A 26,547-nucleotide genomic window follows, 5' to 3' on the forward strand; every position below is an offset into this window, starting at 1 on the left:
TGGAACAGCTCCAGTAGGACCTGATGACCCGTAAAGCACCATCCACCCTCTGCCAGAGTCCCCTGCGCTCTCCAGCCCCTGGGGCAGCCCACCCCAGCAGCTGCAGTCCCGAGCCCATGCTCGGTGCCCTGAGGTGAGGCAGAGTGGAGCTGTTGATCCAGCACAGAACAGCTGCTCTGGGACAGCATCTGCAGGGCCTGTGGGACATGCTGGGCCACAAGGGCCATGGGAGTCACAAGTGAGGACATCTGTTTATTGATGCTTTGACTGCCCACAGCAGAGCCACAGCAAACCCTGCTGCTCAGGGGGAGCGTGCCCAGCCTGCGGTGAGCCCAGCTCTGTGCCCATAGCACGGCCAGCCCAGGGCCAGCCCTGCTCCACTTCCACTCCTCTTCTCCCTCGGGATGAGCCATGGGGAAGGTCAGAGCGACACTCGGGGCAGGAGCACCCTGTGTGCAGGGAAGTGGCTGAGCACAGATGGAGAAGAGCATCGTGGGCAGAGCTGCTGCACAGCACGGTGAGAGCAGAGCCAGGCCTGTCCTGGCACCATCCTCTCCCTGGGGCAGCTGTGGCCACAGGGGATGGTGCTCCCCTGAGAGAGGAGCGGGGTGGCTGCTGCAGGACCCTGCGTGTCCCACCTGCCCACGCCACGCTGCCCACTGCCAGGAATCAGGGCTCCAGTGGCATCAGGCAGGGCACAGGGTGGGCACTGCCAGGAATCAGGGCTCCAGTGGCATCAGGCAGGGCACAGGGTGGGCACTGCCAGGGCTCAGGGCTCCAGTGGCATCAGGGAGGGCACAGGGTGGGCACTGCCATGGCTCAGGGTTCCTGCCTCACATCCGATTCGCCTTCCAGGACAGGTAGCAGTTCCAGACGATGGCAACACACTGGACAACAGCCAGCCTGGGGACAGAGGGGACAGAGGGGACAGGGCCTGCAGCTGCCAGCTCAGGGGCAGGGACTGGGTGCCAGGGCCTCAGCCCTACCTGTGCTGCAGAGGCACAAAGTAGAAGTTGGCAATTTGCACGGGTGGCCAGATCTGGGCAGAGAAGGGGAGGAGAGGTGAGGAGCGCTGCCAGGGTCCCCTCCCCACACCCACCCCTGCCTGGCACACAGGGCATCCCACAGAGCCCACGGCAGCCCCATGGAGACAGGACAGGGACAGGGACAGGGATGTGCCAGCACTCACACAGTAATTGGTCACCAGGGCATCCAGGTAGTCCTGGAAGAAAAAGGAGGTGTGAGCACTCAGAGGGCCCCCATCCTTGCCACTGGTCCCCAGCTCCAGTGCTGGGCACGGAGCCCCTGCAGCCCTGGCCATGCCTTCCCACAGCCATGAGGGTGACCAGAACCATCCCCACTGAGAGCCCTTTGTGCCACAGCCAGGGCACAAAGCCAGGGCTTGGCCCCCAGGGTGGGCTGTGAGCCCCCTCCCAGTTCAGTGCTCCCCAGGCCCCTCCTGGGCAGCAGAGATGGAGAAGGGCTCTGGGCTGGGCTGGGAGCCCCAGGTGCTGCGGTGTCCTGGTGCCAGAGCCGTGTCCCAGCCCTGTCCCGTGGCAGCAGGACGAGTCCCTCAGCAGCCTGGCCGTGACTCAGCCGGGAGGGCAGGCTCCTGGTGGCACTGGCCAGCAGCCAGCACGGGGTGATGGATGCTCTGCTGACGCTTCCTCTGCGTGGCGAGAGGCGGATGCGCCCCCAGCCAGGGGTGAGGCTGCTGCCAGCGCTGCTCCAGCCCAGCCCAGCACCCCCTTCCAGGCCAGGGATCCCCGGGCCACAGCCTGCACCAATCACCGGCCACAGCAGGATGCCCCGAGGAAGGCAAGGCAAGATCCATGGCATGAGCTGGTCAGGATGAGCAGGGGAAGATGGATGGAGTGCTCAGAGTGCTGCCCATGCCCACGATCTGTTCACGTGTGCCCTCAGGGTGCTCAGAGCACCCCATGTGCTGGCTGTGGCTTGCACAGAGCCTGAGGAAAGCAGAGGTGATGTGATCCTGCCCCAGTCAGGGTGCTCAGAGCCTGAGGAAAGCAGAGGTGATGTGATCCTGCCCAAGTCAGGGTGCTCAGAGCCTGAGGAAAGCAGAGGTGATGTGATCCTGCCCTGGGGTCTCCTCCCTGCACTCCGGGGCAGGATGAGGGGCACATGCTGGCAGTCCAGGTGTAGCAGGCTGGTGACTGGGTGTCCCCATGAAGAGGAATGAACCCCGGGTGGTGGCACTCGGGCAGGGCTCCAGCCAGGCAGCACCAGAGAGAGAGGCTGGTGCTGCCGCTCCTGGCAGCCACACGACCACCCCAGCGTGCCTCATCCTGTGGCAGGTGGGCATCCACTCCCCAGTGACTCACCCTGGACACGCTGACTCAGTGTTCACACTGGTTTCCAGCAATTACTGTTAATGGGAGTCATCTCAGTAATTGCTCTGGAGCCCCAGCCAGGAGCAGGGCTGGACAGCACGCCCATGGCACCCGTGTCTGGCCCAGGTGGGACCCAGCACTCGCCCACAGGACACCCGTTCCAGAGGAACCGGCCCTGGCACCAGCACTTGGACTGGCAGCACTGGGCACCCAGCACTGGGCCACGGACACAAATGGGAGCAGCCACCTGGGCCAGCACAGGGAGCAGCTGCCAGGACCCCACAGGTGCTCAGGGCAGCAGCAGCAGCACTTACCTGCTGGATCTTGGACCAGTTCTCCTGCACGGACAGGCCGTTGGTGGCCCCTGTGACAGCCAGGAAGCAGCCAAGGAAGCACGGAGCGAAACCCCCCTGCCAGAGAGCAGCCCCAGCTGATGTGAGGAGCTCGTGGTGCTTGGAGCCAGGCTGGCCACGGGCAGCCTCTGAGAAAATGCCCACCCAGCCTTCCACGGCACTGAGGCTGGGCCCAGCTCAGCACGGGGCTCTCAGAGCAGGCTGGAAACCTGCCACGGGTCTGTCCTGTCCCCACTGCCCCAGTCCCACACAGCACCCTCACCCATGTCACACCAACCTGGTCCAGGATCACCTTCTTCACAGCCACAACTTTTGTATTCCCTGGGATGAGCCAGTCCAGGATCCTGTACCAGCTGCCCACAACAGGGCCCTGCAGGAGCCAGGGGGTGAGGAGCAGTATCTGTCCTCAGGGGTCAGGGCTGGGGCCTCCAGGGCAGGATACATGGCCCTGCTCCAGCTCTGGACCACAAAGGCAAGCTCGTCCTATGCTGCTCCTGCTCCATGGAACTGGCCCTGCCCATGGCTGCTGGAGGTGGCACCATGATGAGCCAACTCCCAATCCACCACCACAGTCCCACCCTGCTGAAGGAGCCCTCCCATCCCATTATCCCATCCCATTATCCTGTTCCATCCCACCCCATCCATCCCCACTCACCACAAAGCAGAAGCCAATGCCCATCATTTTCAGGGTGCGGGGGCAGTGGTGCCCATGCAGCCCCCGCTGCTCCACCAGCTGCTGTGCAATCACATCCCCAGCTCCCATCAGGGCCCCTGCAACCAGCACGGCCCATTTAGGCAGGACAGAGCCCCGTGTGACCTGCCCACAGCTGGGCCCCCTGCTCAGGGTGCCTGAGCCTGTTCAGCCCTGGTGGCTCTGTCCCAGCTGCAGCTCCCCACGGCCTGCACCAAACTCCACGGCACAGGAGCCCCACTCAGCCATGTGCCTCAGGGCTCTCACTGCAGCATCTCTGCTCAAAACCGTGTCCAGCTGCACCTGGACTGGGGGCTGACCCATCAGCCAGGCTCCACAGTGCTCTCAGAGAGCCTGCCCAGCTGCTGCCCGTGATCTCCACCGCAGCCTTTCCCACAGCACCCCAAACCTCTCCCTGGGCACCGGGCAGGTTCTGCCCACCGTGACCCCCTCCCTGAGAGCGGCTCTCTGCCCGGGCAGGTTCTGCCCACTGTGACCCCCTCTCTGGAGAGCAGCTCTCTGCCCGGGCAGGTTCTGCCCACCGTGACCCCCTCCCTGAGAGCAGCTCTCTGCCCGAGCAGGTTCTGCCCACCGTGACCCCCTCCCTGAGAGCAGCTCTCTGCCCGGGCAGGTTCTGCCCACTGTGACCCCCTCCCTGAGAGCAGCTCTCTGCCCGGGCAGGTTCTGCCCATTGTGACCCCCTCCCTGAGAGCAGCTCTCTGCCCGTGTCCCCTGCCCCACCAGCCGGGCTGGGCAGAGCGTGCTTCCCGCTGCCCAGGCTGCCCCAGCCCCTCGCCACAGCTGGCTGCTGGCGCAGCTCCTGGCCCCGTTCCTAGATCAGTGTCCCCGGTGGGGCGCTGCCCGGCTGGGTCTCTGGCAGCTCCTGCTCCATCCCACACCCCTGACCCCTTCGACGCAACTCAGCTGGCCAGTGCTGCCCCCTCCAGCTGCTGCCCCGGCCCCGGCGGCTCCTGCTCCCTCTCCCCACTCCCCCCGGGACGGTTCCCTGGCAGGTCTCCAGCCCTGCTGCTGCTCTGCTCCGTCCTCGGGAGCCCTGAGCCCAGCAAACCCTCAGCCTGACGGGCACCAGCCCCAGCAGCCCCTGTCCCGACAGCCCCAGGGTTGTGGTACCAGCCCTGCCCCGGGGACTTGGCCAGCGGTTCCTCATGGACAAGGGCCCAGCTCCCTGTCCCCACACCACGCCATGTGGTCCCTGAAGCCCACCGGCAGCGCCAGCCCAGGCTCTGCAGCCCCACAGAGCACCATCCGCTGCTTCACAGGAGGCTCCATCTCCCACCCCCGACCAGCCCCAGGATCTGGGGCTCTGTCCCCCAGCCCCGAGAGACCCCACACCCCCCATGACGGCAGAGCAGCCTCACCAGCTCACGGGCCACAACGGCACCGGGCAGGGGATGGAGCAGGTGCGGGACTCCAGGCCAGCACAGCCAGAGCACCGGCTGCTGGCACGGCAGCACTGCCCGGAGCTGCACTGCCCGGAGCTGCACTCCTGAGAGCTGCACTGCCCGGAGCTGCACTGCCCGGAGCTGCACTGCCTGGAGCTGCACTCCTGAGAGCTGCACTGCCTGGAGCTGCACTGCCCGGAGCTGCACTGCCCGGAGCTGCACTGCCCGGAGCTGCACTGCCCGGAGCTGCACTCCTGAGAGCTGCACTGCCCGGAGCTGCACTGCCTGGAGCTGCACTGCCTGAGAGCTGCACTCCTGAGAGCTGCACTGCCTGGAGCTGCACTGCCCGGAGCTGCACTGCCCGGAGCTGCACTCCTGAGAGCTGCACTGCCTGGAGCTCCACTCCTCGGAGCTGCACTCCTGAGAGCTGCACTGCCCGGAGCTGCACTGCCCGGAGCTGCACTCCTGAGAGCTGCACTGCCCGGAGCTCCACTCCTGAGAGCTGCACTGCCCAGAGCTGCACTCCTGAGAGCTGCACTGCCCGGAGCTCCACTCCTCGGAGCTGCATTCCCAGAGCTGCACTGCCCAGAGCTGCACTCCTCAGAGCTGCATTCCCAGCAGCAGCACTCCCAGCAGCTGCACTCCCCGGAGCTGGGAGCAGGGGCACAGCACTCTTGGAGAACACAGCAGGCACTGCTGTTACTCATCCAGTGCTGAAGGCTCTGGGTACAGTGGCCACAAGTGATGAGGCTGTGGGGAGGGACAAACCTGTCTGTGCATCCCTTCCTTGGCCTGGGGATGCGGCCAGATCCAGCCCCCAGCAATGACTTTGGCAGCAGTGCCTGCCCAGGGTGCCACCAGCACAGCCCAAACACAGCTCCTGTGGGGGCTGGAGCCTTCATCCCAGCCTAACCTGGTGCCCAGGGTGCCCAGCTGACCCCCGGGTTAATGTTCTTGTGGCCAGAGGACTCTGAAAGGGGCCCAAACCTAAGTAGGGCACCACCATCTCCATGGCCATGGCAGTGCCTTGGCAGGAGCAGGGCACTGCTCTCCACAGGCAGAGGGACAGCAGGTCACGGCTGCAGGCACGTGCTGCTGCCCACTGTGTGCAGGCCCTGCTGGCAGCCTGGCCCAGGGCCCAGCATGCAGGAGGCAAAGCCCTGCTGACCCCCAGCCCCGGGACTGCAGCGTGGCCAGCAAGGGTGCCCGGGCACAGTGGGCACAGCCAGCTGCCAGCAGCGCCCTGGCCCGGCCCCAGCTGGCAGCACGGGGGTCCCTGGGAGCAGCAGGACAAGGCTGGAGGCTGGACGGAGCTGGCACAGGGCACGGGGCCTGGGAAGCTGCACGGACACTGCACAGGCAGCAGGAGAGGGGCTGAGCTGGGGCATGGTGGGGATCACTTGTGGGAGCTCCCAAGAGAGCAGGAGCGTTTGTGCCCCCCTGGCTGCAGCTGGGAGAGCCCAGCTCGAGGCAGGTGGAGCCATGTCCAGCAGCAGCCCAGCACCCACAGAGGCCGTGCCCAGCCCTGCAGGCTGGCAGAGCCCTGGGGCAAGGCTGTGCCACAGCAGCCACAGCTCCCACCTGAAGCAGCAACAGGCAGAGCACAGCCGAGGCCGGAGCCAGCCCGGGGCCACGCCGGCAGGGGAGGCGAGGGCAGGGCCAGTCCCGGGCAGCCCCTCCCAGCTCTGCCCTGGCCTCTCGCCAGGCACAGGGGGACGTGCTGCCAGCAATTGACTCGGTGACAGCCGATAAAAATAACAGCAGGAACAGCTAAGCAGCCTGGCAGCGCCCCAGGCAGGGGGCACCGTGCCACCCCCCCGTGGCCAGCGGGGCTGAGGGCCAGCGGCTGCACAGGGAGGGAGGGGAGCCCCCAGCTCAGCAGGGCACCCCCAGAGCCCGGGGCTGTGCTTTCCCAGCACCCTGGGCGGGCGGGAGCAGCAGGGCAGGGGCAGCAGGGGCAGGGCAGGGACAGTCAGGGCAGGGGGCCTGCAAGCAGGGGGGGCAGCAAGGAGCACACAGGGACCCCCAGCTCCCACCCATCCGCAGCACAGCCCCTGCTCAGCCCCAGGGACACATGGAACAAGCAGGACACGCTCTCCCACCACCCAGAGTCGGCCTCAGGTGTGCTGGGGGGAGGGAGCAGAGGAGGGGCAGAGCTGCCTGGTGCCCCAGGGCTACAAATCCTCGGAGCAGCAGAGGCACGAGGGGCAGATTCCTGGCACCTCATGGTTCACCAAGCAGCAGCAGCGTTAGGGAAACTCAGTGCCCTGTGCAGAGCTCTCTCCTCAGGCAGCAGCTCTGTGCCTTCACTGCTGAGTGCTGGCAAGCACAAAGAGCTGAGCCCTTGTGACTGCCCCGGGCTACAGCTCAGCATCCATCCCTCCAGGTGAGGGGGGCCTGGGACAGTGTCCCCCCGGGTCTGGGGGTGAGGGCTGCGCCTCCTGAAGTCCCCACGAGCGCTCTGGCTCTAGAACAGAGCCCTGACAGAGCTGTCCTGAGCCCAGAGCTCCAGCACAGAGCCCTGACAGAGGTGTCCTGAGCTAGGAGCTCCAGCACAAAGCCCTGACAGAGCTGTCCTGAGCCCGGAGTCCAGCACAAAGCCCTGACAGAGATCTCCAGAGCTGGGAGCAGGCCAGGGCCCCTCCCTGGTGTGACACATGGGGGTCCCTGCTGAGCCCAGGCCAGGGCAGCGCCTCCTCCCCCTAAGACAGACCCCGGAGGTACTGAGGGGTCCCCTCCGTGCCTCCTGTGCGGTGACAGTGCCCGCACAGCGGGGCAAGGGGTGTGTGCCAGGGCAGGCTGTGGCTGTGGCAAGGAGGGGCGGCCAGGAGAGGCATGTGCAGGGCAGTCCGTGTGCCAGGAGCGGGGCAAGGCAGGGGCTGTGTGCCGGGGGGGCTGTGTGCCGGGGCAGGGCAGGGGCTGTGTGCCGGGGCAGGGGCTGTGTGCCGGGGCAGGGCAGGGGCTGTGTGCCGGGGCAGGGGCTGTGTCCTGGGGCAGGGCAGGGGCTGTGTGCCGGGGCAGGGGCTGTGTGCCGGAGGGGCTGTGTCCTGGGGCAGGGCAGGGGCTGTGTGCTGGGGCAGGGGCTGTGTGCCAGGGCAGGGGCTGTGTCCTGGGGCAGGGCAGGGGCTGTTTGCCGGGGCAGGGGCTGTGTCCTGGGGCAGGGCAGGGGCTGTGTGCCGGGGCAGAGGCTGTGTGCCAGGGCAGGGGCTGTGTGCCGAGGCAGTCTGTGTGCCAGGGCAGGGCAGGGGCTGTGTGCCGGGGCAGGGGCTGTGTGCCGGAGGGGCTGAGTGCCGGGGCGGTCTGTGTGCTGGGGCAGGGCAGGGGCAGGGGCTGTGTGCCGGGGCAGGGGCTGTGTGCCGGGGCAGAGCAGGGGCTGTGTGCCGGGGCAGGGGCTGTGTGCCGGGAGCGGAGCAGGGGCTGTGTGCCGGGGCAGGGGCTGTGTGCCGGGCCAGGGGCTGTGTGCCGGGGCAGGGCAGGGGCTGTGTGCCGGGGGTGCCGTGTGCGGGGCCGGGGGTCTGAGGGCCTCGGGGGCCGGGCTGGTCCCTTACCGGCTGTGAGCGCCTGCGCCGCCCCGGGCCGCCGCGCCAGCAGCCGCCCGCAGCCCCTCCAGAGCGCCGCCATGGCCCCGCGTGTCGCGGCGCAGTGACGCGTGTCGCGGCGCGATGCCGTATCGCGACCCAGAGCGTTTATTGGTCAGTAGCGGCCCAGCACCGTGGCCAGCAGCGCCATCCGTATGTACATGCCGTTCTCCGCCTGCCGGAAGTAGGCGGCGCGCGGGTCCGAGTCCACCTCCACGCTGCGGAAACGCGGCATCAGCGGCGCCGCCCGCTCCCCGAGACACGCGCGGGGTCCCCGAGCCCCCACTCGTCCCGGAACCTCTGGCACCCCCCGGGACCCTCAGGATCCGCCCTGGAACCACTGACACCCCCCTGGTCCTGGCACCCACGGTACAACGGGGCCTGTCCCCCAAGCCCAGCAACTGCAGCCCCTGTGGCTCCGAGCGCTCCCCAGCCCTGCCCAGCACACCACAGTCCTCCCGCCCCTGATCCCCGGCGCCTTCCCAGACACCCCCAGCACACCGCAGCTCCCACGGCCCTGCCAGTGTCCCAGCGACACCAGTGTCCCAGGGACACCACTGCCCCAGCTGCACCACTGCCCCAGCTGCACCACTGCCTCAGCTGCACTAGTGCCCCAGGGACACCACTGCCCCAGCTGCACCACTGCCCCAGTGCCCCAGCACCTCCCCAGAACCCCCATGCCCCAAGGATCCCCCTTCTGCCCTGTATATTTCATACCCATTCTCCCAGACACCCCCTCCAAACCTCCCCTGTCCCCCAGCACCCTCCCTAGCCCCGCTGCCCCCTCCCCACCTGATCTCGTTGACACGGGGCAGGGGGTGCATCACCACCATCCTCTCCTTGGCCCGGGTCATGATGTGGGGTGTGAGGATGAACTTCCCAAAGCACTGAGGGAACAAACAGAGCCCTGAGCAGGGCAGGGGGGTGCCCGGGCCCCCGAGGGCAGCAGGAGCCAGGCTCCCCTCACTCACAGCCTCGTAGTCCTCGGCCCGCTGGAAGCGCTCCTTCTGGATGCGGGTCATGTACAGCACATCTGTGTCCGGCAGCGCCTCCTCGATGCTCCCAAACTCCTCCTGCACAGCACCGTGAGGTTGGGGGGGACACAGCTGGGCCAGACAGGGTGGGGGCCACCCCCCAGCCTGCCCCTCACCTGCTGGATGCCCCTGGAGGCCACGAAGCTGGTGATGTCGGCGGGCATGCGGAGCTCGGGCGGGGTGACGTAGCGCAGGTGGACGCGGTACAGGGTGAGCAGGCGGGCCAGGGAGTGCACCGTGCGCCCGTGCTTCAGGTCCCCCACCATGGTGATCTGGGGACAGCGGTCAGCCCAGCCTGCCCGGGCCCCCCAGGGCCTGCACGGGGCCCCCTGAGCCCCTGGCCATGGCTCTGGCCCCCCAGCTCACCGTCATGCCGTTGACCGTGCCCAGCTCCTCGCGGATGGTGAAGATGTCCAGCAGTGCCTGCGTGGGGTGCTCACCCACCCCGTCCCCGGCGTTGATCACTGGCTTGCGGCAGTGCCTGGCAGCCAGCTGGAGCAGCAGCAAGGCAGGGCAGGTGAGCACAGGCACAGACACAACTCCCATGGCCCCAGGGTAGCAGGAGCCCACCCCGGCCCAGCTGGGGACCACATCCCTGCCCTTGGGGCAGCGTCCCCGGTGCCTCCAGAGCAGGAGGCAGCTGCCCTGACCCCTCTCACCTCGACAGCGCTGGGCTGGGGGTGCCGCAGCACCAGCACGTCGGCGTAGCAGCACATGGTCTGCACGGAGTCAGCCAAGGACTCGCCCTTCTGCACCGAGGAGGTGGCCTCGCAGAAGGACAGCACGGAGCCGCCCAGCCGGCTCATGGCTGCTGCAAACGAGCTGCTGGTCCGCGTGCTCACCTCGTAGAACATGCTGGCCATCACCTTCCCCTGCAGGGCCGGGCTGTCAGCTCGGGGAGCCCTGGCACCCTGCCCGACATGGGGCTCCCTCGGGGTGCCCATGGCACAGGTGAGTGCTGCGGGGACAGCTCACCTTGAGGATGTCCAGGCTGCGCTCCTTCTGCACCAGCATGCGCAGGGTGTGTGCCACGTTGAACAGGTGGGACAGCTGCGGGGACAGGTGGCACCGGGGCTCAGCGGGGGCACAGGAGGCACCACAGCCCCCGGAGCCCCCTGCCCGCCCGGCTGGGCACCTGGTCCTTGGAGAACTGCCGCACAGAGAGGACGTGCTGCCCGACCAGGGGGTGCAGCAGCGGGGACGTCTGGAAGTGGGGGGCGCGCTGAGGGGACGTCTGGCGCGGGACAGGGCCCAGCGGGTGGAAGTGGCTGTCCTGGATCACTGCTGAATCTGTGGCACCGAGAGCAGGCAGTCAGCCCACGGGGGTGCCCTAAGGAGCCCAGCCACCAGCCACAGACCCTGGATCCCCACTGTGGGCCCCTGCTGCACTCACCCGGTTCCGCTGCCTTCCTGCTGCCCTTCTCACGAGCGTCCTCAGCTGGGTGGGAGAGGGGAGCAGGGGTGTTAGGGATGTGGGGAGAGGTGGCACCCTGGGCCCTGCTCTCGTCCCAGTGTGCTGCCAGTGTGGCACAGCCCTGCTGGCACATGGCAACACCAGGTGAAACCAAGATGGGCGTGACGCAAGAGTGATGGTGAACCAGAGACAGGCAGTCCAAGCCCCACGCTGTGCTGTGACACTCTCCCTGCTCACCCTGCAGTTCCCAGCTGGCCACCCCCCAGCTGACACTGGCAGTGAGGGTCCCCGAGGTGCCACGCAGGCTGGGGCAGGAGGGAGCGGGCGGCACGGCCATGCCCTGTCCTACAGCGCCCAGCCCTGGTGCTGGGTGCCACAAGGGCCCACGGGGGGCACGCAGGCAGCCCGAGGCCTGCAGGGCACCTGGGGGAGGGGATGCACTCATGGGCTGCACGTGGTGCCGTGTGAGCCCCCCCGACATTACCGGTGCCTCGGGCGCCCGGGCGGTGCGCGGCTCCCAGCCTCCGGAACGCTGAACAGGACACAAGGGCTGGCGTCAGCGGGGCCGCCCAGCCACGGTCCCAGCCCCGGCCCCCAGGAGCGCGCCCGCTGCCCGCCCACCCCCCTACCTGGCAGCTCGGGGTCCGAGGCTCGGTGGATGCGGGGCGGGAGGTGGAAGCGCGCGTCCCCCGCGGGGCCGGGCCGGCGCGGGCTGGGGGCTCGTCCACGCAGCGCGTCAGCAGCCACGGGCCGGGCCTGCTCGGGGGGCTGCAACGAGAGACCAAGCTGGAGCTGGGGCACGGAGGGACCCCTGCCAGCTCTGTACACCCCAGTACCTTCACAGTCTCCTTGCTGGGGGCAACGTGTGGCAGCAGCGCAGCTCCTGAGGTCCACTTCCTCACATCCTGTCCATAGCCAGGGGGCACCAGCACCTGCAGCCACGGCAGGGAGGGGATTAGGGAAATGGGCTCAGCACTGGGACACCCCCTGTGATGGGGGACACCCTCAATACAGGAAGGAAAGGAGCCAGGACCTTACCTGCCCATCAATGTAGGCAACCTCCCCACGCAGGACCACCCTCCGCACCGTGCCCTTGACCTGCATGCCCTCAAAGGGGGTCCAACGGGCCTTGGAGAACACTGTGCTGCTGGGGATGATCCACTCCTGCTCCAGGTCCACCTGCCAGGACAGCGGGTCAGAGGCAGAAGGGTGGGGGCTGCACCTGGGGCGGGAGGGCAAGGACACACCTCCACATAGGTGTCCTCCTGAGCAGGCAGCCCAAAGATCTTGCGAGGGTTCTCATAGAGGCGCTGCACGATGTCCTCCACGCTGAGCCTCCCCTCAGAGACGGCCGTCAGCAGCAGTGGCAGCATGGTCTCCAGGCCAGGGTACCCAGGGGGCGGCTCCTGCCCCAGCTTCTCCTCCAGCGTGTGGGGAGCTGCAGGACGGGGCTGTCACCGGGGCCGTCCCCACCACCTTCCCCACGGCCACCATCCCTGGGGACTAACCGTGGTCAGTGGCAAAGCAGTCGATGATGTCCATGTTCTCCCAGAGCGCCTCCACATCCTGGCGGGTGCCCAGCTCCGGCCGCACGGCTGCACGGCCCTTCCCCAGGCGGCCCAGGTCGTCCTGGCTCAGGAAGAGGTGGTGCGGGGCCACCTCGCACGTCACCGGGATCCCTCTCTGCTTGGCCGCCTTGATGAGGAGGATCTGGGGCAGCCGTGGTTAGTGGGTGTTGTGTGATTGCAGGGTTTACCCCAGAACCCAGGTTTTTCCCCAGAAGATTCCCTCCCAGGTGTGTCAGTCACCTCTCCTTTCCTCTCCCTGACCCCTCCCAGCACTGTCTGTCAGTCCTGGCATTCCAGAAGGGCATTGAGTGATTGGGCAGATTCAAAGGATGCCCTCTACCCCTGGGGGGCACTGGGCCATCCAGGTGTCCTTTGTCCCTTTGTCCCTCCCCTCCTGTACCTGCTCGGTGCCTCCCTGCCCCTTCCCTGCCCCTCTCCCCGGGGTTCAAAGGAGCAGCAACCACGGGCTCAGGGAGTTCTGTTGGAGCTGGTGCTGGATCCAGAGGCCTGTGGGCCAGAATAAAGCTCTGGATCCAAACCCTCCGTCAGAACTGACTCCTTTCCTTCACCATCCCCTTAAAGCTTCTCCGGCAGAGGGAAACCTGAAGAGTTAACCCCACCACCACTGGAGCCCCGGCCTGCCTGGACTTATCTCCATGTGCCCAGCTGCAGCACCCAGGCAGCCAAAAGTGTCTGTGGGGTGAAACACCACACCCCCAGCCAGCCAAAAGTGTCTCAGGGGTGAAACACCACACACCCAGCCAGCCAAAAGTGTCTCAGGGGTGAAACACCACAGTTGCCCCTATTTGGTCCAGACGCAGGGCCAGACAAGCCAAGGCACGTCCCGTCCGGCAATACTGGTCATATTCCAATAAGTGGGGAACCCAGAGGGCCCCGTGCTCCATCCCCAGAACCCAGAGCTCGCCCTGCTCACCTCCTCCCTGCGGGCCACGTGGCAGATGTGGACAGGGCGCTGGTACAGCTGGGCCACCATCAGCACGGCGGCCACCGTCTGCCGCTCGGCGTGCGCCACGATGGGCAGGTGCCGCGGCCACTGCTCCAGGTGCTGGGGGGACAGGGCTGGTGGGCACCGGTGCCAGGAGCCACCTGCCCCGTGCCAGCCCCTGCCCTCCTGCTCACCTCCATCCACAGCGACACGTCGTCCATCCGCAGGCTGGAGAAGGTGTCGTTCAGGTACATCTTGAGCCCGGCAGCTGCCCCAGCCAGGGGGCCCAGAGTGCCAGCATTGTCCAGGGAAGCCCCCAGGAAGAGAGCAAAATCGCAGCGGGCCCCAGCCTCTGCCAGCTGCACAACAAGAGGTGGTGGGTGCTGCGGTGGGACCGGTCCCCCCACCAGCAACGAGCCCACCGTGGGCAGTGAGCCCACCACGGCTGGCACAGGGGGGAGGTGAGCACCAGGCTGGCAGCAGCTCCTCACCTTCTGTGCCAAGGTGAAAGAGGTGGCATCGGTGACAGCAGGGCTGGTGTTGGGCATGGCACACACCATGGTGACACCCCCGGCCAGGGCGGCCGCCGTGCCTGATGCAAAGTCCTCCTTGTGGGTGCCACCCGGCTCACGGAGGTGGACGTGGACATCAATCAGGCCTGGGAAGTGTCAGTGTCAGCACTGGCAGCTGCTGGCCACAGGGGACATGAGGGACAAGGCCATCCCCCCAGTGCAGCATGGAAACATCTCTGCAGTGTCTGCAGATGTGCCCAGCCCGACTCCCAGCACTGCCCCTGTTCTGTGCTGTGCCCTGGGGCCACTGAACACCCACCTGGCAGACGGATGAGCTTCTGGGAGGTCATGCAGTCCACGTGCATCTTCAGTGGGGGGGCTGCCCCAATCTGGCCCAGTGCCTGCAGAAAGAGCAGCCGTGAGGCAGGACCCAGGGGCAGGAGCAGGAGCCAGGGTGATGATGCCCGTACGAGGTGGCCCCCAAACCCAACCCCTGCACAGTGACACCCACGCACAGAGCCTGCCCTGCAGCACCCACAGCAGGGCTTCTGCAACCCTACTGTGCTCCCTTTCCTTGCAGCCATGGTCCCCAGGTGCCCCAGCCCACCTCTACGAAGAGCTTTGTGCACTTGATGTCGATGATGAGGGGCACGGAGTAGTCGACAGCCAGGCGCCGGGTGCGGTAGCCCTTGGTGACAAAGGAGGACAGGCGGCGGCCGCCCGAGTTGCGCATGGACAGGTTAATGACCATCTCAAAGTGGTTCTCGGCCAGGTAGTCCAGGATGCTGCGCTGGCTCTCCCGGGCGCCAGCCTCGCTGCTGTCTGCCTCCTCAAAGTGCCAGTCCACAGCCTTCACCTGCAGGCAGTGACCCCGTCAGGGCCCTGCAGCACCCGGCAGTGACCCTGGCCCCACAGCGAGGCCCCCAGCCCTGACCTTGATGCCATGCTCGGTGTAGAAGTCGGCGGTGCCAAGGCTGGCATACAGGTTGTAGCCGAGGCTCTCCAGCGTCCGCACCGTGGGCAGCAGCTCACTCTTGTTCTGGAACCAAGCAGGGGCCGGTCAGAGGGCAGAGGGGGAACCCCAGCCTCGCAGCAGTTTGAGCCCACGTACCTTGTAGCTGCCGATGGTCAGCAGAATGTTCTTCTTGGGGATCTTGAACCCAGTGCTGAGCATGGCCTTCAGGTACGCCTCGCAGCGGTTCTCCCCAAAGCAGGCAACCTCGCCTGTGCTGGTCATCTCCACACCCAGCACCACGTCAGCGCCCGCCAGGCGTGAGAAGGAGAACTGGGGCACCTGAGGGCAAGGGGATGCTCAGGGACTGCCTGGCCCTGCACCCCAGCCTGGCCCCATGGCCCCCACTCACCTTGACACCAACGATGCCTGTGCCTGTCATCAGCCCCACGGGCTCCACATCCTCACCCATGATCACCTGGCTGGCCAGAGCCACCAAGTCCACGCCCAGGGTCTTGGAGACGAAGGGGAAGGAGCGGGAGACACGAACATTGCACTCTATCACCTTCAGCTGGTCATCCTGGAGAGAGGGGACAGGATGAGGCAGGGCTGGGGATGTGGGCTGTTCTCCCCTGGCTGTGCAGTCCCCGGTCCCAGGTACCTTGGCAATGAGCTGCAGGTTGAAGGGCCCTGTGACCTGCAGCTCCTGCCCAATGGCGTGGACAATGGCCTTGATGCGCTCCAGCGTCTTGGGGGTGATGTCCTGGGGGGGTGTCACCAGTGTGGCATCACCTGAGTGCACCCCAGCGTTCTCCACGTGCTCTGAGATGGCGATGGCCACCACCACACCGTCACAGGCCACCGCGTCCACGTCGATCTCCTGTGAGCAGAGCATGGTCACAGCCTGTCCCTGGGCTGGGGCTGGGGCTTTCAGGGCTGGAGCAGCCTCCTGGGCGGACCTTGGCCTCCTGGATGAACTTGGAAATGACAACTGGCTGCTCCTTGGACACAGCCACAGCGTTGCTCAGGAACTTCTCCAGGTCACTGTCCGAGTACGCCACGTTCATGGCAGCCCCGCTCAGCACGTAGGAGGGGCGCACGACACACGGGTACCCCACCTTGCAGCAGAAGTGCTTGGCTGACTGTGGGACAGAAGGAACTCAGCACACACACACAGAGCCACCCTGGGGCAGCCCTGTCCTGTTCGCTGGGCCCACCTCCATGTTGGAGAGCTCCTTCCAGAGGGGCTGGCTGATGCCGATGGAGTCCAGCAGGCGGGAGAACTTGAAGCGGTTCTCGGCAGAGTCGATGGCCTCCGGGGAGGTGCCCAGGATGCGGCACTGCTGCCGGTGCAGGGCCATGGCGATGTTATTGGGCAGCTGCCCGCCCATGGACAGGATCACACCCTCAGGGTTCTCCAGCTCGTAGATGTCCATCACCACCTGCAGCACGGTGCAGGGCAGGGGCAGGGTTGGGACAGAGCCATGGCAGCCCTCACCCAGCCCCGTAGCTGGCAGGCCCCAGGCCCCTCACCTCAAAGGAAATCTCGTCAAAGTAGAGGCGATCACACATGTCATAATCTGTGCTCACTGTCTCAGGGTTGTAGTTCACCATGATTGTCTTGAAGCCCATCTGTTGGGGGTGGGACAAGGTGAGCCCAGAGCCCCCAACCCCTACGAGCCCCATCCTCTGAGCGAGGACACCCATCCCTCCCTCCACAGGGAGCTGGGGCCCGCCTGACCTTGCGGAGCTCCTGGATGCAGCCAACAGCACACCAGTCAAACTCCACACTGCTGCCGATGCGGTAGACGCCGGAGCCAATGACCATGACATGGGGCTCACGGAAGCCCAGGTCGTGCTCAGAGCCGTTGTAGGTCAGGTACAGGTAGTTGGTTTGGGCTGGCCACTCTGCAGCCACAGTGTCGATCTGCTTCACCACCGGCAGGATCTTCAGGTCGCGTCGCATCTTCCGCACGGCCAGCTCGGTGCTGCACAGAGCTGGGTGAGCGCCAGGAGCAAGGCAGGGAGCAGAACAGGGCCGCCCCCTCCCCGTCTCACCTGAGCACGGCCAGGGCCACCTGCTTGTCGGAGAAGCCAAGCTGCTTGGCGCGCTGGAGCACGGCGGGGGGCATGGTGCCCTGCTGGCCACGGTAGGACTCCAGCAGCACCGCGTGGTCCGTGATGTTCTTCATCTTGTGCAGGAACCAGCGGTCAATCTTGGTCAGCTCGTAGAGCCGCTCGATGGAGTAGCCGGCCCGCAGCGCCGCTGCCAGCACGAAGATCCGCTTGTCCGTTGGCGTCTCCAGCTCCTGCCAGGCCAAGGGTTGAGGGTGGCCAAGGGAGGCAGGTGGGCACCTCTCCCCCCAGAATGGCACAGCCAGCACCAGTGCTCACCATGTCTGACACCGGCTTCACCGTGTGATCAAAGCCCACGCAGTTCTCATCCACCATCCTCAGAGCCTTCTGGAACGCCTCCTCAAAGTTCCTCCCGATGGCCATGACCTCCCCTGCAGAAGGTGGGGTGAGCAGGCGGGTCCCATGCCTGCCACGTGCCCCACCAGCGCTGTCCCTCTGTGCTCACCCACGCTCTTCATGGAGCTGCCAATCTTGGTGCTGACACGCACGAACTTGCTGAGGTCCCAGCGTGGGATCTTCACCACGCAGTAGTCCAGGCTGGGCTCAAAGCTGGCCGTGGTGGAGTTGGTGACGGAGTTCCTGAGGAGGTGACGGGGTCAGCAGCTGGGGCCATCCCACCAGGGCAGCACCCTGTCCCACAGTGTGGTGGTACCTCACCTGAGGAGGGGCAGGGGGATGCCCAAGGCGAGTTTGGCAGCCACATAGGCCAGCGGGTAGCCAGTGGCCTTGCTGGCCAGGGCCGAGCTGCGGGACAGCCGGGCGTTCACCTCGATGATGTAGTACTGTGGGCAGCAGGCAGGCAGGGTCAGTGCGTGCCGTGGAACAGGCCAAGCCAGGGACACGGTGACATGGCCAGACCCACGGTGTCCCAGAGATGCTGCAGCACGGGGACCTGCTGTGGCACAGCCTCGTGGGACAGCTGGGGCAGGAGCCAGATCCCCCAGGGCAAGGCTGGCTGGGGACTGGGAGAGCGAGCCAGAACCCGAAGGGGGCTGCAAGTACCTGCTCTGACTCAGGGTTGAGGGCAAACTGGATGTTGCACTCGCCCACGATGCCCAGGTGCTGCACCACCTTGATGGCTGTGCGCCTCAGCATGAAGTACTCGGTGTCATTGAGGGTCTGGCTGGGTGCCACCACAATGGACTCGCCCGTGTGGATCCCCAGCGGGTCCAGGTTCTCCATGTTGCACACCTGGCAGCAGAGGGGTCACAGCTCCATGTGCTGTCCGTGGCGCATTCCTCCCAGTTCCCAGCACATCCTCCCCTGCCCAGTCAGGACTGGACCACACGGGGTGTCCCACGGGGTGGACACCCAGCATAGGGGTGCAGGGCTGTGTTCACAGGGTGCAGCTCCCAGTGGCACACAGCAGCTGTGCCAGCACCACCAGAGGACTGGGGAGCCCTCCCTGGGGACAAGGCTGGGCACAAGCCCCCAGTCCCTCCCCCATGTCTGTCCCTCTGCAGCAGCCCAGGGCCTCCCTCCATCCCGTACCGTGATGCAGTTGTTGTAGGCATCCCGCACCACCTCATACTCAATCTCCTTCCAGCCTTTCAGGGACTTGTCCACCAGCACCTGGGAGGTGTGGGTGAAGGCCTGGCTCACCAGAGCCACCAGCTCCTCCCTGTTGTTGGCAAAGCCAGAGCCCAGCCCTCCCAGGGCGTAGGCAGAGCGCACCAGCACCGGGTACCCCAAGCGCTCAGCTGCTGCCTGTGCCTGCAGGGAGCAATGGGGTCAGGAAGAGGAAGGGCAGGAACAGCAAGGGTCAGGAACAGGAGGGACAGGACCCTGCCCTGCCCCACAGCCCCCCTGAGCATCCCAGACCTGCTCCAGGGAGGCAGCAGCCTCGCTGGGCGCCACGTGTTCCCCGATCTCCTCCATCTTCTCCACGAAGACCTTGCGATCCTCTGTCATCTCAATGGAGGCCATGGGGGTGCCCAGCACCCGCACACGGTACCGGTCCAGGACACCCGCCTTGGTCAGCTCCACGCCACAGTTGAGGGCTGTTTGTCCCCCAAAGGTCAGCAGCACCCCATCAGGCCGCTCGTTCCGGATCACCTGGGGGCACGGGGAGGTGGCACAGAAACCACAGCGGTGGGTCCTGTGCTTTCCAGCTGCCTCCTCACCTGTGCTGCTCCCCAAGTCCCTTCCAACCCCACCCAGCCCTACCTGCACCATGCTCTGGGCTTTCCCTCAGCCCAGCCCCACCCTGATCCCCCAGCTCTGCCATCCCTGCATTCCCAAATCGCCCTCTCCCAGGCAGCATCCCGGTGCTCACCTGGGTGACGTACTCAGGGGTGATGGGCAGGAAGTACACCTTGTCTGCCAGTCCCTTGGAGGTCTGCACTGTGGCAATGTTGGGGTTGATCAGCACCGTCTGGATGTTCTCCTCCTTCAGCGCTTTGATGGCCTCATGGGGAGCAGAGGGGTCACTGCTGGTGGCCCTGGGTCCCTGGGGCCACTGCCACCCCCCTGCCCTGGGACTGGCACTCACCTGTGACCCTGAGTAATCGAACTCGCCTGCCTGCCCAATGGAAAGGCCACCGGAGCCCAGGATCAGCACCTTGCGGGGCCGGGCTGCCTCCGAGTCCCCCGCTGGTGCCTTGCTGTAGGTCAGCCACTCCTGCAGGCGCTGCCGCACTGGGGGGATGTGGCACGCTGGGGACGGGGCTGGGGACGTGCACAGCCCCATCCTGCAGCCCTTGGCCCATGGTCCTGCTGTCCCTCACACTCACACCCACCTGTCCGGGCGCTGCCCTGCCCGTCCCGCAGGTCCCGTGCCGCCTCCACGAAGACATCAAAGAGACCCTCCAGGTCCGTGGGGCCGGCGCAGTGCTCGGGGTGGAACTGGACACTGTGGAGGGGGTCAGGCAGGGCACGGCCCACAGCCACCGCCCCCCAGCCCCCAGCCCCTGCTGCGGCCCCAGGCCCACCTGAAGAAGGGCTTGTTCTGATGGACCAGGCCCTCGTTGGAGGCGTCGTTGGCGTTGGTGAAGAGCGGCAGCCAGCCGGGCGGGAGGCTGCCCGCCTGCACGGCAAAGCCGTGGTTCTGCGCCGTGATGAAGCAGCGCCGCGTGTCCTCGTGCACGCACGGCTGGTTGTGCCCGCGGTTCCCGTACCTGGGAGGGTACGGAGCCATGACATTTTCTGAAAAATCCTTTCCTTAGGATTTTTTCTCCTGAGAAGCTGAGAGGTCTCAGGAACAAAATGTAACCAATGGTTGTCTGCTGCTGTGGAATGCAACAGGTGGGTCTGGGATTGGTCCAATGTGGTTGTTTCTAATCAATGGCCAATCACAGCCCAGCTGTCTCAGACTCTCTGGTCAGTCACAAGCCTTTGTTATCATTCTTTCCTATTCTATTCTTAGCTAGCCTTCTGATGAAATCCTTTCTTCTATTCTTTTAGTATAGTTTTAATATGATATATATCATAAAATAATAAATCAAGCCTTCTGAAACCTGGAGTCAGATTCTCTTCCCTCATCCTGGGACCCCTGCAAACACCACCACAAAGGGGTACACACACAGCTGTCAGCCAGCCCCTGCAGCCGAGAGCCCTGCGCTCACTCTGGACCCACACTTGTTGCAGTTTGGGGGATCCCCGGGGAGTCCCCTAAGCTGGGTGCTCACTGGTAGCAGCAGGCAGGCAAGGAGACTCCACACGGCTTCTGAGGGTGCTGATTAGATGAGGGTGCTAATTATTGGGGGTCCCAGCCCCGGGAGCAGCATGGATTCTGAGGGAGAAGGGGGAGGCAGGGAGGGCCTAGGGAGAAAAGGGCCAAGAGAGGAAAAGGCTCAGAGAGACTCTGGTCTCCTCGCACAGCCCAACAGGGAGATTCAAAGTGGGCGTGGAATAAGACTTGGGCGAATGGGTTTACAGATCCATGATACTCCAGGGGAGGATCACAGGCTTGGAATAAGCCCTACATTTTTGAGGGGTGAGACAGAGCATCCCATTTAACTAAAATGTAACACCACACCCACTCACTTCATCTTGTAGGTAGAGGCACCGAGTGCCAGGGCAAGCAGCTGGTGGCCCAGGCAGATGCCAAAAATGGGCTTGGGCTGGGGTGCATCCAGCAGCTGGCGTAGGCTGGATACTGTCTCCTGGCAGAGCTGTGGGTCCCCAGGGCCATTGCTGATGAACAGCCCGTCAAAGTCTGTGTCAAGAGAGCAGCAGGGTCAGAGTGGGGCCCCCAGCCCCTCAACATTACAGAGGGGTCCCCAAGGTGCCCACAGGTTCACTGCAGGCACTCCTGGCTACCAGCAGAGAAGCACCCTGAGCCTGTGGCTCCCCTGACACCCCAGCAGGGTTACAACCAAGGTGTTCTGAGCCCACAACACCCATTCAGGTGGCAGCAAGGCCCTGCCAGTCCCCCATGGTGCCCTGAGCCACACAATACCACAGTCCAGAGTCCCCCATGCCAACCCCGAGCCCACGGCCCTGCTCCTGTGGTGCCACACTGAGGGCCCAAGCCCTAAAGCCCCCAGGAATGACAGCACCAAGGCTCCCCACCCCACAGGACACAGGTGAGCAGGACACAGGCGCCTGCTGTCCCCAGCACCAAACATGCAGACAAGGCCACACCCCATTCCCCCCACCCCCCGGTGGGACCCCAGACTGTCCCCAACCTCTGCCATCTCACCTGCAGGGTCCAGCGGGTGGTCCCAGGGCACCACAGTGACAGTGGCCCCCCGCTTGCACAGGCACCGTATCTGGTTGTTCTTCAGGCCGCAGTCGAGGGCGGTGACACGCAGGGACCCGCCCGGGTTGAACACTCGCGGTGCCTGCGGGAGGGGAGCGGATCACCCGGGCTGCTGCTGGGGCCAGCGCCGCACAGCTGGGGCTGCACAGCCCCCCCCAGCCCCGCTCAGCCCCCAGCGCACCTTCAGCGACACCTCCTGCACCAGGGGCTTCGTGTTGGGGTCCTCAAAGGAGAGGCTCCCCCCGGGGGTCCCATCCGGCACCAGCTTCCCCAGCAGCGTCCCCTTCTCGCGGATCTTCTTTGTCAATGCCCGGGTGTCCACCCCTGCAAGTGGGCCGTGAGACACAGCCCCGCGGCCCCAGCCCACCCCAGCAGGACCCTGTGCCCCAAATTCCAACAGAGGCTCCAGCCCCAGGTGGGCAAAGCTCGACAGAGATGGGTCTGCTTTTGGAACTTGCAGACCCACAGCCCCCACCCCCCTCTGCTGTCTCCCCAGTCCCACCTTCCAGCCCGGGGATGTTCTGCTCCTTCAGCCACTGGTCCAGGGACTGGGATGCGCTCCAGTGGCTCGGGGTTTCTGAGCACTCGCCCACCACCAGCGCGGCCACGTGGATCTTGCTGGACTCAAACCACTGGGGGGACAGAGGGTGAGCAGGCCAAGGCAGAGGGTCACCAGCCCAGGAGAAACCCCATGGAACACAGACCCCGTTCCCAGAGCACAGGACCAGCCCTCCCACTGCTGGGCTGCCACTTGCCCCTACCTTGCCCACACCTATTGCAGTGAGGCTGAGCCTTAGTTCAGCAAAGTTCCTCTGGATTAGGGAGCCCCAGAATGGGGTGTTCAGGCCCCCACAGCACTGCTGGACCACAGCCCACTGCCCACATGGTCCATGCCATGGGAGCCCTCAGCTTGGCACAGCTGCAGGACAAACCAAGCCCATGGGGAAGCACCACTGCCACTGGTCACGGCCTCGCCAGCGAGGTCTGGCCACACTGGTATGTCCCGTGCCATGGGATCAGGGCACTGGCTCCTGGAAGCACGGGCCACAGCACAGACCCACCCAGCACAGCCCGGAGAGAGCTGCTGACAGCGAGACCCCACAGGGTGGGCGTGGGGAGGCCAGCGAGGCATGGCTGCAGCAGGGCTGGACTCTGCCCCGGGACAGACGGCGTGGAGGCCAAGGGGCTGGAGGGCGCTGGGGCCTGAGCAGCCCCTCTGCCCAGCCCCAGCCCGGCCCTGGGACAAGGGCTTGAGATTCCCACCCTGCCACAGAGCCCTGCTGAGGAAACACAGAGCCCGCACCCCACGGGCTGCCAGGGACACAGAGCCTGTCCCACGGGCTGCCAGGGACACAGAGCCCGCACCACCCCACGGGCTGCCAGGGACACACAGAGCCTGTCCCACGGGCTGCCAGGGACACAGAGCCTGTCCCACGGGCTGCCAGGGACACACAGCCTGTCCCACGGGCTGCCAGGGACACACAGCCCGCACCCCACGGGCTGCCAGGGACACAGAGCCTGCACCCCATGGGCTGCCAGGGACACAGAGCCCGCACCCCACGGGCTGCCAGGGACACAGAGCCTGTCCCACGGGCTGCCAGGGACACACAGAGCCTGTCCCACGGGCTGCCAGGGACACAGAGCCCGCACCCCACGGGCTGCCAGGGACACACAGCCCGCACCCCACAGGCTGCCAGGGACACACAGCCTGCACCCCACGGGCTGCCAGGGACACAGAGCCCACACCCCACGGGCTGCCAGGGACACACGGCCCGCACCCCACAGGCTGCCAGGGACACACAGAGCCTGCACCCCACGGGCTGCCAGGGACACAGAGCCTGTCCCACGGGCTGCCAGGGACACACAGCCTGTCCCACGGGCTGCCAGGGACACAGAGCCCACACCCCACGGGCTGCCAGGGACACAGAGCCTGTCCCACGGGCTGCCAGGGACACACAGCCTGTCCCACGGGCTGCCAGGGACACACAGCCCGCACCCCACGGGCTGCCAGGGACACAGAGCCCACACCCCACGGGCTGCCAGGGACACACAGCCTGCACCCCACGGGCTGCCAGGGACACACAGCCCGCACCCCACGGGCTGCCAGGGACACAGAGCCTGCACCCCACGGGCTGCCAGGGACACAGAGCCCGCACCCCACGGGCTGCCAGGGACACAGAGCCCGCACCCCAGGGGCTGCCAGGGCACCCCGACCCCAGCACTCGGGGGTCTCCCCAGCCCTCACCATGTCAGACCGCACTGCGACCCTACAGCGTCGGAGCCAAACCTCTCCGTGCCACCATGTGCCACTCGCTGTGCCCTGGCACCCGTCCCGCCCTGCATCGTCCCGTAGTGCCACCGCCACAGCGGCACCGGGGCGGGACACGCAGCCCCCCTGCTCACCCTGCTGAGGCCGAAGGCGTCGGGCTCGTCCCGGGGCACGCCGTAGTTACCGACCAGCGGGTAGGTGAGCACCAGGATCTGCGCCTTGTACGAGGGGTCGGTGAGGGCCTCGGGGTACCCCACCATGCCGGTCTGGAACACTGCGGGGATCGGCACGGGGTGACGGGGGCACGGGGCCGGGCACGGCCGGGCCGATCGCGGCCCCGCGCCCCCGACAGGCCCCACGGTGGGGCCCGGGCGGAGGGAGACAGCGGGCCGGGCCGGATCCGCTCCTTCCCGCTCCTTCCCGCTCTCTCCCGCGCCGCCCCACGGCATCCCGGCCGCCGGACACACTCACCGACCTCCCCCGCCGCCGCGGCCCCGACGGCCCCGAAGGGGCGGCCGGGCAACACCGACCCGTCCTGCAGCACCAGCCGGGCCATGGCGCCGCCACGTGCGCTCCGCTCCGGGACTCCGCGGCGGCCACCGAGTGGGGTGAGCCCGCCCGGCTGCAGCGGCGGCGGGAGGATCCGGGGCGGGGCGGCGCCGGCACCGCCCCCGGGGCGGGACAGCGGCACCTGGCGCACCGGCCGATGGCGGGGCAGCGGCACCCGGAGCACCGAGCGATGGCGGGGCGCACGGCCGCGGGGCGGAGGAGAGCATCGAGCCAGGGCCTGACCGCCGTTGGCGGGGCACGGCCGGAGATGCCGGCGGAGGCGACACCGGAGCCCCAGCGGAGTCAGGCTGGCCACAAGGCTGGGTAAGGAACTGGCGGCTCTGGGCTGCGATAACTGCTCCAGCCTAAACAAGACTGGGCAAGCACAGATGTTGCAGGTAGCGGCACACTGTGGCCACATTCCGCATGTTTGGTTTATTTTTGGAACCAGGATGATCAGGGGAGAGCGCGAACGCAGTCCCCCACTACCACAAATTATGCACTCGAGTTTCCCGCATTTGGGGAAATCGCAGGGGTCAGCACACCCGGAGTGCAAGGGATGAGCCTCGCCCTGGGAAAACCACCTGCCTGATCATGGTGTCTCCCCTGCCAGGTAAGTATGCCCGAACACCCCCACCGCCCGCCTGCCCCGCCCGCCGCACGCCCGCCCAACACACGCCCGGCCCCGCCCCGGCCCCGACACCGCCCGGCCCCGCGCTGCGGCCCGGCCCGCACGGTTCGGCACGGCCCGGTCCGCGCCGAGCCCGCGGACGCGCCAGGACAGCGCGGGCTCGGCGCGGGCTCGGGCCCGGCATGCACCGCGCGGCGGGGACAAATCTGCATGGACACGCCCCCAGCAGCGGCAGCGCCGTTACCGGCCCCGGGCGCTCCCGTCGGCCGTGGCCGGGACTGCGCCGTCTCCGTGCCCGCCGGACCCGCGGGAGGGTGACCTGGACAGCTCCAGCTCTGCCTCTTGATATAAAATTTCGACAGCCAAACCGAATTTTATTTTTATATCTTTTATTGTTATATCTTTTATTTTGAAGAAAAAAGCAAGCAGCACTGGGGGGGTGGGGGGGTGGGGAGTCACCGCTCCCCTCACGGCGCACACCACTTACAAGTTCACCAGGGTATATTTACTGCTTTTAAGGCTACAACGCATTTTCCAGTGTGCTTGCTTAGTCCAAATCAGCAAATATCAATAAGCTGGGATCAGCCATTTCATAATCTTTCCAGATTTACACTGGCTTCCTGTCCTTATTGTGGTTGCCTGGAGGGAGGCATTTCACAGGGGTCTGCTACACAATTTTTGTCTGGTACCAGTGCATCAAGCTTTCCATTATACATAAGCATTTAGTTGCTTTGTTGCAATATCCCTTAGCTTAACCACAACTTCCTCTGTTTTATTCTAAGCATCAATCATTTTTGCTACCTCATCTCTTTACTCTACTGTACTTCTATTTTTTTGATCGATGCTTTATTTGGCTATTTGGTCAGAAAGTTTCAAAACCGTTCTTTGTAGTTATCCCAGGCTTATCCACCTTCAACACAGCAGATACAAGCATTTGCTGATTCCATTGCCAATTAACACGAATCACAAAAAAACCAAATTGTTCACACTCTCCTTGCCGGGGCCAGGCCTCGTTTGTCCAGCCCCACCAAGCACTGACATCCCAGGTCAGTCCAGCTCCTGTCCCTGTGCCATGGGGCTGGCCCCTGGCTCAGTCCAGCTCCTGTTCCAGCTCCTGTCCCCGTGCCGTGGAGCTGGCAAGGCCGGTGCTGTGTTTGCTGGCCATTGGCCTGGCACTGCTGGACCAGGGTGACTCACATTGCCTTGCTCCCCCCCAGGAGCTGCGGCACAGGTGTGACAAACAACTGTTCACTTTGAAAATTTAAAAAGGTCTATTAAACCTTAACAACAATACAACAAAGGACTACATAAGGAAAAAGCTGCAGTGCTGGGAACTGCCACTCGTGAATACCACGCAGCCAGTTCATCTTCAAGATGGGTGCTCAGTCTTTTACAGAGCACCCCTGGGGTTGCATCAGCCAGCCCTGGCCCTCCCAAAGTCTGTCAGTCAGCTCTTCT

General features: G+C 65.7%; 2 protein-coding genes, 1 long non-coding RNA gene and 1 other non-coding gene across 6 annotated transcripts; 1 reads left to right on the forward strand and 3 right to left on the reverse strand.

Annotated features, from left to right (window-relative positions):
- Nucleotides 1–239: 239 nt before the first annotated feature.
- Nucleotides 240–8,496, reverse strand: MPV17 (mitochondrial inner membrane protein MPV17). Of its 2 annotated transcripts, XM_054652990.2 has the most exons (7): nucleotides 8,347–8,496; nucleotides 3,360–3,475; nucleotides 2,982–3,074; nucleotides 2,666–2,761; nucleotides 1,190–1,222; nucleotides 987–1,039; nucleotides 240–903 (listed from the first exon to the last, which is right to left on the reverse strand). In XM_054652990.2, the coding sequence occupies exons 1-7, from the start codon at nucleotides 8,417–8,419 to the stop codon at nucleotides 834–836; spliced, it is 534 nt and encodes a 177-aa protein (XP_054508965.2). In that variant the 5' UTR covers nucleotides 8,420–8,496; the 3' UTR covers nucleotides 240–833. The 2 variants fall into 2 exon arrangements, with proteins under 2 accessions (XP_054508965.2, XP_077032506.1); XM_077176391.1 differs by lacking the exon at nucleotides 2,982–3,074 and having other exon boundaries at nucleotides 240–1,039; nucleotides 1,192–1,222; nucleotides 8,347–8,471.
- Nucleotides 8,465–24,550, reverse strand: CAD (carbamoyl-phosphate synthetase 2, aspartate transcarbamylase, and dihydroorotase). 2 transcript variants are annotated; one of them, XM_054652972.2, is made up of 45 exons: nucleotides 24,381–24,550; nucleotides 24,044–24,183; nucleotides 22,143–22,272; nucleotides 21,822–21,964; nucleotides 21,581–21,722; nucleotides 20,923–21,094; nucleotides 19,869–20,054; nucleotides 19,677–19,789; nucleotides 19,430–19,575; nucleotides 19,214–19,345; nucleotides 18,760–18,993; nucleotides 18,430–18,651; nucleotides 17,941–18,129; nucleotides 17,596–17,720; nucleotides 17,384–17,517; nucleotides 17,197–17,309; nucleotides 16,861–17,111; nucleotides 16,544–16,790; nucleotides 16,336–16,434; nucleotides 16,020–16,244; nucleotides 15,762–15,944; nucleotides 15,464–15,682; nucleotides 15,215–15,382; nucleotides 14,962–15,144; nucleotides 14,785–14,889; nucleotides 14,458–14,706; nucleotides 14,170–14,251; nucleotides 13,830–13,996; nucleotides 13,533–13,697; nucleotides 13,327–13,458; nucleotides 12,333–12,534; nucleotides 12,072–12,262; nucleotides 11,863–12,003; nucleotides 11,661–11,756; nucleotides 11,454–11,592; nucleotides 11,309–11,356; nucleotides 10,804–10,848; nucleotides 10,546–10,700; nucleotides 10,386–10,460; nucleotides 10,070–10,282; nucleotides 9,777–9,902; nucleotides 9,527–9,682; nucleotides 9,348–9,449; nucleotides 9,169–9,263; nucleotides 8,465–8,594 (listed from the first exon to the last, which is right to left on the reverse strand). In XM_054652972.2, exons 1-45 carry the CDS (start codon nucleotides 24,463–24,465, stop codon nucleotides 8,492–8,494), a joined length of 6,768 nt encoding a protein of 2,255 aa, XP_054508947.2. In that variant the 5' UTR covers nucleotides 24,466–24,550; the 3' UTR covers nucleotides 8,465–8,491. The 2 variants fall into 2 exon arrangements, with proteins under 2 accessions (XP_054508947.2, XP_077032504.1); XM_077176389.1 differs by lacking the exon at nucleotides 11,309–11,356.
- LOC143693764 (uncharacterized) lies at nucleotides 24,466–25,461 on the forward strand. Its single transcript, XR_013181703.1, has 2 exons — nucleotides 24,466–24,782; nucleotides 25,072–25,461. It is a non-coding gene; the product is annotated as an uncharacterized LOC143693764 (long non-coding RNA).
- Nucleotides 24,916–25,079, reverse strand: LOC129133312 (U1 spliceosomal RNA). Its single transcript, XR_008535943.2, has one exon. It is a non-coding gene; the product is annotated as a U1 spliceosomal RNA (small nuclear RNA).
- Nucleotides 25,462–26,547: the final 1,086 nt, after the last annotated feature.

Source organism: Agelaius phoeniceus, chromosome 3 (assembly GCF_051311805.1).
Source record: "Agelaius phoeniceus isolate bAgePho1 chromosome 3, bAgePho1.hap1, whole genome shotgun sequence".
NCBI classification, from domain to species: domain Eukaryota; kingdom Metazoa; phylum Chordata; class Aves; order Passeriformes; family Icteridae; genus Agelaius; species Agelaius phoeniceus.

Excerpts from the sequence above, each read along its gene's own strand:
- MPV17 (XM_054652990.2), bottom strand. The coding sequence starts at position 8,419 with ATGGCGGCGCTCTGGAGGGGCTGCGGGCGGCTGCTGGCGCGGCGGCCC. Across the intron at positions 2,762-2,981 it reads AGAAGGTGATCCTGGACCAG|GGGGGTTTCGCTCCGTGCTT; the intron begins GTTGGTGTGACA and ends GCTCTCTGGCAG. Across the intron at positions 904-986 it reads TTTGTGCCTCTGCAGCACAG|GCTGGCTGTTGTCCAGTGTG; the intron begins GTAGGGCTGAGG and ends CTCTGTCCCCAG.
- CAD (XM_054652972.2), bottom strand. The coding sequence starts at position 24,465 with ATGGCCCGGCTGGTGCTGCAGGACGGGTCGGTGTTGCCCGGCCGCCCC. Across the intron at positions 17,518-17,595 it reads ATCCCCCTGCCCCTCCTCAG|GAACTCCGTCACCAACTCCA; the intron begins GTGAGGTACCAC and ends TCACCTCCTCAG. Across the intron at positions 12,263-12,332 it reads CTGCTTTGCCACTGACCACG|CTCCCCACACGCTGGAGGAG; the intron begins GTTAGTCCCCAG and ends CCCGTCCTGCAG.